At 43.5% G+C, this 11,808-nt stretch overlaps 1 protein-coding gene across 4 annotated transcripts in view; it reads right to left on the bottom strand.

Annotated features, from left to right (window-relative positions):
- Positions 1-263: 263 nt before the first annotated feature.
- hps4 (HPS4 biogenesis of lysosomal organelles complex 3 subunit 2) overlaps positions 264-11,808 on the bottom strand; it is an 85,106-nt gene continuing 73,561 nt past the window's right edge. For all 4 annotated transcript variants that reach the window (XM_073065972.1, XM_073065971.1, XM_073065973.1 and 1 more), the window contains 2 exons: positions 6,303-6,405; positions 264-3,123 (listed from right to left, as the gene is read on the bottom strand). In XM_073065972.1, the coding sequence (XP_072922073.1) occupies positions 2,952-3,123; positions 6,303-6,405 (275 nt within the window). In that variant the 3' untranslated portion in view covers positions 264-2,951. The remainder of the gene's footprint in view (positions 3,124-6,302; positions 6,406-11,808) is intronic.

Raw genomic sequence — 11,808 nt, 5'->3', positions numbered from 1 at the left:
TGAGTGTTTGTCTCCCTGGGCAGACTCACTAGCTGAGTGTTTGTCTCCCTGGGCAGACCCACCAGCTGAATGCTTGTCATGAGAACTAGGATTTGAGCAGGTCTGCCCCCTCCACCTCACCCCACCCCACCATCTGACTCCCTCCATTCTGTCTTGTCATCACAGAGATCAGGACTTCACAGCTGCAAGTCAAACAAATTTTAACCTCCTGGTTGCTCAAACGTTCAGCAACATATCAAAAATACAAGGAAAGAATTGTGAAGTAGTGTTAAAAGCGGAGGTGTTTATTGTTCAGCATGTACAAAGGAAAGGTGTTGACAGCAAATGGGCCCTTAACGTTCTCATTCCTCCGTCTCCCCCCATTTAAACCTCTCAGATTTGTTCAAATGCTCTGGACTAAGCTTCATTATATGGTTTGTGGCAAATCTTCAAAAGTTAAGAACATTAACTATTAATAACTATCAATAATTTTAAAGTTACTTGTTTCTGTGTAAAGTTTCCTACACCTAGAAAACATCACATGCTCCTGCATATTAAATAACCATGAAAGAAAACATTAATATCAAGAGGTTTTCATAGTCACTATAAAAATACTATCAGAGTTCCACAGGAAAAACTCATCTATGAAACTCAGAGGCTACTTTATTAGGACCTCCTGTATCTAATAAAGTGGCCACTGAGTGTATGTTTGTGATCTTTTGCTACTGTAGCCCATCCACTTCAAGGTTCCACGTGTTATGTGTTCAGAGATGCTTTTCTGCACACCACTGTTGTAACCTGTGGTTATTTGAGTTACTGTCACCTTCCTGTCAGCTTGAACCAGTCTGGCCATTCTCTTCTGACCTCCCTCATTAACCAGACATTTTCACACACAGGACTACCACTCATTGGATGTTTTTTTTGTTTTTCACACCATTCTCTGTAAACCCTAGAGAGGGTTATGTGTGAAAATCCCAGGAGATCAGTAGCTTCTGAGATACTCAAACCACCTCATCTGGCACCAACAATAATTCCATGGTCAGAGTCACTTAGATCATATTTTTCCTCATTCTGATGTTTGGTCTGAACAATAACTGAATCTCCTGACCATGTCTACATGCTTTTATGCATTAACAAGCATTATGCATTAGATATTTGCATTAACAAGCAGACGTACAGGTGTGTACTATATATATTGGACTGTTACATCAGCCTGTTCACCTCTACCCAGGTATACACACATCAAACTAGGTGGAGAGAGTCATTGTTTAACAAACCTGCCTCCCAGTAAGTGTCTAACTTTGCATTATGTAGTTAGAATTAGTCTTGGTGCCTTTTGGATAGAGAGACAAGGTAAAAAGACCAGGGTCGACATCCCAGAAAAAGCATACACTTATCACTGAATATAAGTGTTTGCAAACACAAATACAAGGGATTCTGCCAACAGCATCCCTGGAGAGGAATAAACAGTCGACGTTTCAGGTTGAGACCCTTCATCAGGACTGGAAGGAAGGAGGAGAAAGCCAGAATAAGGGTAAAGGTGGGGGGAAGGGGAAGGGGGACAAGCTGGCAGGTGATAAGTGAAGCCAGGTGAGGGGCAGGTGGGTGAAGTAAGAAGCTGGGAGATGATAGGTGGAAAATGCAAGGGCTGAATAAGGAGGAATCTAATAGGAAAGTGGACCATGGGAGAAAGGGAAGGAAGAAGGGCACCAGGGGAAGGTGATAGGCAGGTGAGGAGGGGGGCAGGATGAGGGATGGTAAAAAGAGAGAAGGGGAGAGGGAAATTGCCATAAGTTCCAGAAATTCATGTTCATTTCATCAGGTTGGAAGCTCCCCAGACAGAATATGAGGTATTGCTCCTCCACTCTGAGAGAGGCTTCATTGTGACTACAGAGGAGGTTATTGCAATGTCCTTCAGGGCTACACTGTTCAGCGTCCACGATGCAAGAGTCAAATATGGGAAGTGCTCTAACAGTGTGAGTCTGTCTGAGAGCTGAAATTTGAAAGTGATAGCATTCATTTTCGTCAACCCCAGCGTCTGAAGTTCCCCCTGTAAATCCATCTGCTTCACAATCTCCTGGCAGATATTCCTTAAAGGTTTATCTGACCAAACTTTAGGTAAGATGTCCCAGTACCCCCCACATGGCCAACATTAAATTCTACGTGACCATCCATTGGAGAGACTGGAACATTTTACTGTATCTAGAATGAGGCAGACTTGATAAAGGTGTACAAAATTATGAGTATAAATAGCGTAAATGCAAGCAGGCTTTTTCACTGAGAATAGAACTAGAGGCCATTGGTTTAGGGTGAAAGGTGAAATATTTAAGGAAAACCTGAGGGGGGAACTTCTTCACTTAGAGGGTGGTGTGAGTGTGCAACGAGCAGTCAGTGGAAGCAGTGGATCCAGGTTAAATTTCAACATTCAAGCAAAGTTTGGATAAGTACATGGATGGGACAGGTATGAGGGCTATGGTCCAAGTGGGATTAGGCAGAATTACAGTTTGGCACGAACTAGATGGGCCAAAGGGTTTGTCTCTGTGCTATAGTGTTCTACAACTCTATTATATAAATACAAACTGTTGTTTTTCTTTAAATGCAGTGAAATTTCACCAGAAAACTTAGAAGCATTTTACCAATATGAAAACTTATTCTGTTGGACCTGACACTATGGTCAACTTCATGAAAGGTTTCGAATCAGCATCTGTTAATTATTTTGCAAAATGTCAGAAACCTTATTGAGCCCTGCAAGTTACCTGGGATCACTCTTCGCTCCACAGCACGAGAACAAAACAAAAGAAGCCATTATGGTGATCCAGATATCACTCAAGCAGAGGATTGATAAGGCAGTCCCTCTGACATAAGTAATAACTGTAACTAGAATATGACTTTAAAATGTTATAGCTTTTCTGTAAAATATAAATGCAAATGTTTCTGAAGTACTGTAGTCCAATCTTGGAGAACAATGCTGATCAGAGCAGGTTCACTCCGTACTTGAGCAGTTTCTGCTTGGCTCTTCCGGGTAAAGCAAAGGCACTGTCGTGAGGATTTGGGACCCCGGAGTTGTGGATGGGAGTTGCAAGATGTTGGAAATGGGTTTCCTGGGCAGAGTTACGGCAGCTATAAACAGCAGTGGAGGCATTTCTGTTGGAGAAAGTGGCAATAATTAGAAAAGGCAGACCTTCAGATTTGCACATCCAAATGACACTTCTTGGCAGTAGCAAGGGAGTACTGCTTTGTCCACAAGAGCAGAATTAGGCTATTTGGCCCATCATGTCTGTTATGTCATTTGATCAAGGCTGATTTATTTTCCCTCTCAACCCTACTTTCCTGGCTTCTTCCCATAACCTTTGACATCCTGACTAATCAACAACCTATCAACCTCTGTGGTAAACATGCCCAAATACTTGGCTTCTATAGTTGTCTATAGCAATGAATTCCACAAATTCACCACCTTGTCTCAGCAATGGCACCTTGTAGATAGGTAGAACATAGCACTGTACAGGCTCTTTGGCCCATGGTATTGGGTCAGCCTACTCACAATCAGTCTAAACCTTCCCTCCTATACAGCACATAATCCTCCATATTTCTAACATCCATGTGCTGTCGAAATGTCTTTTAAGTGTCCCTATTGTTTCACACCTGGCAGGTACCTATCCCTCCATGTAAAAAACCTGCCTCTGACACCACTCCTCAGATATCAGAGTGACAGCCTTCAGAGCTCCCAGGATCTGCATTCAATTCTGACCTTGGGTTATTGAGTACTAAGACCAAAAGACCTTAAGATATAAGTAGGCCACTCGGCCAATCGAGTCTGCTCCACCATTTGATCAAGGTTGATCCAATTTTCCTCTCAGCCCCAATCTCCTGCCTTCTCCCCGTATCCCTTCATGCCATGATCTATCAAGAATCTGTCAACCTCTGCTTTAAATATGCTTAAAGACTTGGCCTCCACAGCTGCCTGTGGCAACAAATTCCACAGATTCACCACTTTCTGGCAAAAGAAATCCCTCCTCATCTCCATTCAAAAAGGATTCCACTCTATTCTGAGGCTGTATCCTCTGGTCCTAGACTCTACCATCCTCTCCACATCCACTTTATCAAGATCTTTCACCACTCAATAGGTTTCAATTAGGTCACCCTTTATTCTTCAGAATTCTAGTCAATACAAGCCCAGAGCCATCAAACGCTCTTCATTTGACAAGTAGGTCAATCCTGGAATCATTTTTGTGAACCTCCTTTGAACCCTCTCCATTTCCGGTGATTCTTAAAAGGTCATTACTAATGCCTCCAGAATCTCTTCAGCCACCTCTTTCGGAAGCAGGGGTGTAGTAACTGGATTTCGTCTGATATTGGCCATTCCCACGCTGGCTGTCCACTCTATCTATGCCTCTCTTAATCTTATACACTTCTACCAAATTGTCTTTGTCCTCTTTCACTCCAAAATGAAAAGCCATTGCTCACTCAATATATCTTCATAAAACATGCTCTCTAATCCAGGCAGCGTCTTGGTAAATCTCCTCCACACCCTCTCTAAAGCTTCCACATCTTCCCCTGTAATGAGATGACCAGAAATGAACACAATTTAGAAAATATTTGGACAGGTGCATGGTTAGGAAGGTTTAGACAGAAATGGACCAACCAGAGGCCTGTTGCATTAGCTTAGAGAGGCAACTTGGACAGGTTGGGTGGAAATGCCTGTTTCTGTGCTGTGTGAATTGATGACGTTCAGACATCTCACAGATAGTTCAAGTGATGTAACATGGTCCCATGTACCAGATGTGAATTTACCCCTGCCCTGAAAACCATGATTGCACTGCTCTTTACCCAATGAATAAATCCATCAAGATTACCCAAGTTTGATTTGTGGTCATTTCCTGCTAACTCCAAGCCCGTTTAGCTCAGGGAAAAACTCACTTCTTTGCTATTGCACAGAAAGAGGCCTCTTGGCCAATCAGTCTGTGCTGGCTCCCAATGCAATTCCTTCAGTTCCCTTCCCCTTCAGCTTGTTCCCTTCTTGGTAGTGCAGTGGTTTGTGCAAGATGCCAGCTGCAAGGTCAGGATCCACTTTCTGCCTCTGTCTGTAATGAGTTTGTACATTCTCCCCGTGACCACATGGGTTTCCTCCGGGTGCTCTGGTTTCCTCCCACAGTCCAAGGACGTACAGGTCAAGGTTAGGATTAGTCATTTGTGGACATGCTGTGTTGGGGCCAGAAGCATGGCGACCCTTGTGGGCTGCCCAAAACAATCCTCACTGATTTGATCAAACCAAACAATGTATTTCACTGAATGTTTTGTTGTTTTTATTGACATGTGATTTATAAAGGTAATCTTTATATCTTTCTAACTCTGCAATTTATTCTCTTTCACCTGTCCACCATATCTCATTTGGTTCATTTGCTACTTATCTAGCCTGGGGGGTGGTATTTACAGTGGGCAATTATGATGAGGGATGAACCAGGCACATCTGTCAGCAGCCCATGAACTGGGGAGAATGGCCAAATAGCCAAGGTCAGGATGGAACCCAGGTCCTGGGAGCTCTCATGGCTGGCACTCTGAATCAAACTGCATTCTTACTCTCCCTGTAGTCAAATAACCTAGCAAGTGTTGTAGGTGATTCACGGAAAGTATAGGAGGAAGTCAGAGGTAGGTATTTTTACACAGAGTGCTAAGCACATGGAGTGTGCTGCCAGGGGTGGTGGGAGAGGCTGATACACTTTGGATATTTAAGAGACTCTTAGATAGGCATGTGGATGAAAGGAAAGTAGAGGGAAGAGCTAGATTAATCTTAATCTAATTAGATTAATTAAAGGGTTAGCACAATGCTGTGGGCAAAAAGGTCTGTACTGTGTGGTATTGTTTTGTGTAGTTGGGGCTATACGGACAAATTGATGGAGCTGGTATTCACTAATTCATAAAGAAAAGAAGTTATTTTGAGCTGATGAAGGCTCCTCAACCTGAAATTGTAATCCAAATTCCTTTGCAACAGTTGCAGCCTGACCTGTTGAGTATTCCCAACAATTTCCTGCTTTTACATTATTCCAACAGTCATGGGCGGGATCATCAAATGTGCCCTCACCTTCTCTCCAATTTCTCTCTAGCTGCCAGTCAGATCATTTTAAACCTGAAGTCCCACAGACCCGCAAACCCCGAGATCAAGCAAAGTGCATCCAGCCCAACCAAACTTAGGCATACGGATGATAGGGAAATGGAGCACAACGTAGGACAAAGCAGGTTTTAGAGGTTAAGCCTGTGGGCTGAAGGGCCAGGACTGCACTATACTGTACTGTTCTTTGCTCTAGGTGCAGCAGTATTCTACATACCTGACTGTCACCTCACGAAGGTCACTGTTGCGGTTCAGGTCAGTGTGCATTAAGGAAGTGGCTCGGAGAAAGTGATCCCTTTGGGCTCCAGGAGAGAGGTGAGCTGTAAGTAAAAAGAGTGGCAGTGATTATTCAATCGAGAAATAGAAGAATTATTTTGTTGCTCCTGTTTTCACTGGTGTATATCTTGTTCTACTGAACCACATTAGATGTAATGACTGGTATCACTGACCAATTCCATACCCATACCTGCCCATTGCTTATAGAATCTTTCAGAGATACAGCACAGAAATAGGCCATTCAGCCCATCGTGTTTACACCAACCCCCAACACTGATCCAACATCAATCTCAATTTTTATCCCTAGATTCTGAAGCTTACATACACCCTAGGGACAAGTTACAGCAGGTGTTCCCAACCTTTTTTTATGCCATTAACCGAGGATCTGTGGATTTATAGCAACCAACCTGTGCTTCCTGAACGGTGGGAGGAAACTGGAGCATCTCAAGGAAACCCACTACGATAGGGAGTATGTGTAAACTCCACATAGACAGCACCTAAGCTCAGAACTGAACCCATGTCCCGGCAAGGTGAGGCAGGCATCTACCAACTGTGCCACCATACCACCCAACTGCGCGGGTACCCTGCCACCCTACTGCATGGGCACTGTACCGCCATACTGCATAGGCACCATACCACCCTACTGCACAGGCACCGTACCGCCCTACTGCACAGGCACCGTACCACCCTACTGCACAGGCACCGTACCGCCCTACTGCATAGGCACCATACCTGCTTGGGCTGTATTCACACCCCACTCGCTGTCACCTTCTTGTCCAAAGTCCACTCACTGAAAATGGCTCTTCATTTCTCAGCCATTCTATTTCTAGACGTTAATCTTCATTTATTAACCTTCTAAAACCCTACTTTTCATCTTCTGATTATTTGTGAATTCATGAGTGGACAACCACACCGTGATCACTGACTGGGGTTTGATTCCAGTCTGTAATGAGTTTGTCTGTTCTGCTTGTGACTGTGTTAGCTTTCTCTAGGTGCTCTGGTTTCCTCCCACGTTCCAAAGACGCTCGGGACTTGGTTAGTGATTGTGGGTTTGTTTATGTATTTGTTCATCTATTTTATTTATTGAGACACATGCGGAATAGGCCCTTCTAGCCCTTTGAGCTGCACCAGCCACTATCCTAGCCTAATCGCAGGACAATTTACAATAACTTACCAACTTACCCAACCAGTACACTTTGGACGGTGGGAAGAAACATGAGCATTTAGAGGAAAAGCACACAGTCACGGGAAGAACATACAAACTCCTTACAGCAGCGGGAATTGAAGCCGGGTCACTGGTTCTGTAAAGCATTGTGCTAAACACTACACTACCGTACATCCCCAGGTAAATATCATGGTGTATGCTAGCGATATTAAACCTGATTCTAATCCTGATTCAAATTGCACATCCTCATGATGGGGATGGATGCTGCTTGGACAAAGACAGAACCTGCCAACTCCATACCTGAGGTTAGGACTGAACCTGGGTCTTTGGTGCTGAGAGGCAGTGGCTCTACCCATCGTGTTGGCACAAGCCTCAGCCTGTACCGGTCACAGACACAAAATGACACTTTTCATTATAGATTTGGATGTTTTGATGTACATATGCCAAACAATGCTAATGTTATCTTAAAATCACACCACAAATGCTGGAGGAATTCAGCAAGTGAGGCAACATCCATGGAGGGAAATAAAAAGTCGAAATTTGGAGGTCAGCCTGAAGTAGTGACTATTTAATTCTCTTCATGGATGCTGCCTGACTTGTTGAGAACCTCACAACCAAGAGATAATCTGTAGACACTGAAAATCCAAGCGACACACAAAATGCTGGAAAAATTCAGCAGGGCAGGCAGCACCTATGGAAAAGAGTACAGTTCTGGTAAAGGGTTTCGGACCAAAATGTCGACTGTATTTGTTTCCATAGATGCTGCCTGGCCTGCTGAGTTCCTCCAGCATTTTGTATGTGTTGTTTAGAAACTCCAACATTTTATTTGTGTTATTTAAAATACCCAGTATCTGCAGAATATCTTGTGAGACAACCCTGGACAGTGTCCTCAGCAAAACAACCCAAGCTGCCAATTCTCTCCCCATTTTAGAAGTTTGTCCAAATACTCAGACTGTGCTTTGGGCAACTACCTTAATCTCATTCCCACTCAGGCTACATCCACACTACGCTGGATAAATCCATAACCGAAGCTTTATCTCTTCGTTTTTACCCTCCGTCCACACTAAAACAGTGTTTTCGTTCCCCAAAACCAGAGCTTTTCAGAAACATTTTCCAGGCTGGGTAATTTTGAAAACGCTGCTCGGGCAGATCAGTGTGGACGGAGTAACCGGAGACTTCTGAAAACGCTGTGTTACATTCCCCAGTAACCGGGTAATTTATCAGCAAAGATAGATGGGTCCACTGAAGCCTGATGCTACTATTTTCAAACGTTTTACTTATAAAGGGGCACAAACGTATGGTTAATACAAAACATTCAGATCATATACGTCGTCACAACTCAATCTAAAGCACAGGTATAGTAATAATCAATCAGAAATAAGCTCTATCGTTGTCTAGGGGTAATGTAGATATATATTGTCTACTGGATATCTAAAAGTCTTTTGCGGTCACTGCAGTTCCACCAGCTGCCGTCGGTTGTGGTGTCGCGTTGGTGCACTTTTGTTAGAAAGAGAGAGAGAGATGGGGATGAAACAGTTACCCGACCGGTTTTCCAACCTGGAAGAGTTCGGTTTGTCGGAGCCTCATTGGGGGAATGAACGCTCATCTGTGGCCTCCCCTGTAGCTAAGCCGTTCTTCCGTTGTGGGGTCGCCAATCCCAGGCAAGGAAAAGACGCACACGAACCCCACCACCGGCTGTCGCTATCAAAACGCTGTCTTCTGGTGCGTCTGAAGGGGTCCTCCCTCCCAGACCCTCCTTTATACTTCCTCACGGGATCGCCAGTGTCAATCTCTCTCTCAACCAGCCCACTTTGCCCGAGGGCTTTACACGTGGTCTTCATGAGACAATAGTCAAAGAGTCGCTTTATTCTGCTTCCCGGGGGAACGTGGTCTTCAGCACGTCTCCCTCTCTCTCTTGGGTCATTTGACCCCCCCCCCCTTGACTAGGGCTCTTGCGAATCTCACAAAGGAGGGGGCTGGGGTCATAACAGCTGTCAGAGGGCAGCGCGCCATTTCATTGTTTTCTTGAATGCAACCTAACAATTTCAGAACAGATGGCAATGAGACTGAAGCCAGAAGAGTTAGAAATGTATTCACCAAATACAAACCCCATTTGCAGAAAAGTTGGGATATTTTCCAAAATGCAATAAAAACAAAAATCTGTGATATGTTAATTCATGTGAACCTTTATTTAACTGACAAAAGTACAAAGAAAAGATTTTCAATTGTTTTACTGACCAACTTAATTGTATTTTGTAAATATACATAAATTTAGAATTTAATGGCGGCAACACACTCAACAAAAGTTGGGACAGAGTTAAAATAAGATTGAAAAGTGCACAGAATATTCAAGTAACACCAGTTTGGAAGACTCCACATTAAGCAGGCTAATTGGTAGCAGGTGAGGTATCATGACTGGGTATAAAAGTAGTGTCCATCAAAGGCTCAGTCTTTGCAAGCAAGGATGGGTCGTGGCTCACCCCCTTGTGCCAAAATTCGTGAGAGAATTGTTAGTTCAGAAGAAACATTTCCCAACGCAAGATTGCAGAGAATTTAGGTCTTTCAACATCTACAGTATATAATATTATGAAAAGATTCAGAGAATTCAGAGACATCTCAGTGCGTAAAGGGCAAGGTTGGAAACCACTGTTGAATGCGCGTGATCTTCGAGCCCTCAGGCGGCACTGCCTAAGAAACCGTCATGCTACTGTGACAATTATAGCCACCTGGGCTCGGGAGTACTTCGGAAAACAATTGTCACTTAACATAGTCCGTCGCTGTATTCAGAAATGCAACTTGAAACTGTATTACGCAAGGAGGAAGCCATACATCAACTCTATGCAGAAATGCCGGCGAGTTCACTGGACCCCAGCTCATCTCAGATGGACCGAAAGACTGTGGAACCGTGTGCTGTGGTCAGATGAGTCCAGCCAGTTTTCAGCCAGTTTTCGGAAAAAACGGGCGTCGAGTTCTCCGGGCCAAAGATGAAAACGACCATCCTGATTGTTATCAGCGAAAGGTGCAAAAGCCAGCATCTGTGATGGTATGGGGGTGCATCAGTGCCCACGGCATGGCTGAGTTGCATGTATGTGAAGGTACCATTGACTCTGAGGCGTATATTAGGATTTTAGAGAGACATATGTTGCCATCAAGGTGACGTCTCTTCCCGGGACATCCATGCTTATTTTAGCAGGACAATGCCAGACCACATTCTGCACGGGCTACAACAGCATGGCTTTGTAGACACAGAGTGCGTGTGCTTGACGGACCAGATCTATCTCCTATTGAAAATGTATGGTGCATCATGAAGAGGAGAATCAGACAACGGAGACCACGGACTGTTGAGCAGCTGAAGTCTTATATCAAGCAAGAATGGACAAAATTTCCAATTGCAAATCTACTACAATTAATATCCTCAGTTCCAAAACGATTAAAAAGTGTTATTAAAAGGAAAGGTGATGTAACACAATGGTAAACATGCCTCTGTTCCAACTTTTGTCAAGTGTGTTGCAGCCATCAAATTCTAAATTTGTGTATATTTACAAAATACAATTAAGTTGGTCAGTAAAACTATTGAAAATCTTTTCTTTGTACTTTTGTCAGTTAAATAAAGGTTCACGTGAATTAACATATCACAGATTTTTGTTTTTATTGCATTTTGGAAAATATCCCAACTTTTCTGGAAATGAGGTTTGTACTTTGACCCATAACTTACTGAATAAATAAGTATACTCACTTTGCCCTGTTTTCTGTCCTTGCTTGTATGAAGGTGGTTTACCTATTTATGCAAGTACTTCCCTGACAATAGATGTGTAACAGCCTAATGTAACATTGTATGGAAATACAAGATAACACTGATGCAGACATGTTTTATACATTTAACAAGGTGCCTTATTAATGCAACAGAGTTAGTTAGTTTTTCAATGTTCGTCGTCAGCCAGGTCAATCTGTCCGTGAACTCCCTGTCGGTTGCCTCCGTACGCTCCAGTGTTTGTTTTTTTTTAGTTTTAAGTTCTCCTGCGCGAAAGCCAACAGCTGTCTGTCGTTTTAAGTTTTTCTAGTCTGTAACTACACAAACGCGCACTTTTACAGCGAGAATCGACACCAAACATGTCGCTTGTTTTCGGTAGATGTGTCCTGCGCATGCCCAGTAGGAGGACATTCGCCAAAATCTCCATTTCAATGTGGATAGAGTTATTTTCAAAAACGCATAGTGTGGACGCCTATCGTTTTTACGCAAAACCGGCGTTTTCAAAATTATCCGGTCTAGTGTGGATGTAGC

The sequence above is a fragment of the Hemitrygon akajei genome, chromosome 14 (genome assembly GCF_048418815.1).
Source record: "Hemitrygon akajei chromosome 14, sHemAka1.3, whole genome shotgun sequence".
In the NCBI taxonomy this organism is placed as follows: Eukaryota; Metazoa; Chordata; class Chondrichthyes; order Myliobatiformes; family Dasyatidae; genus Hemitrygon; species Hemitrygon akajei.
The sequence above is the reverse complement of the archived record's forward strand: the minus strand, read 5'-3'. Positions and strand labels throughout refer to the sequence as shown.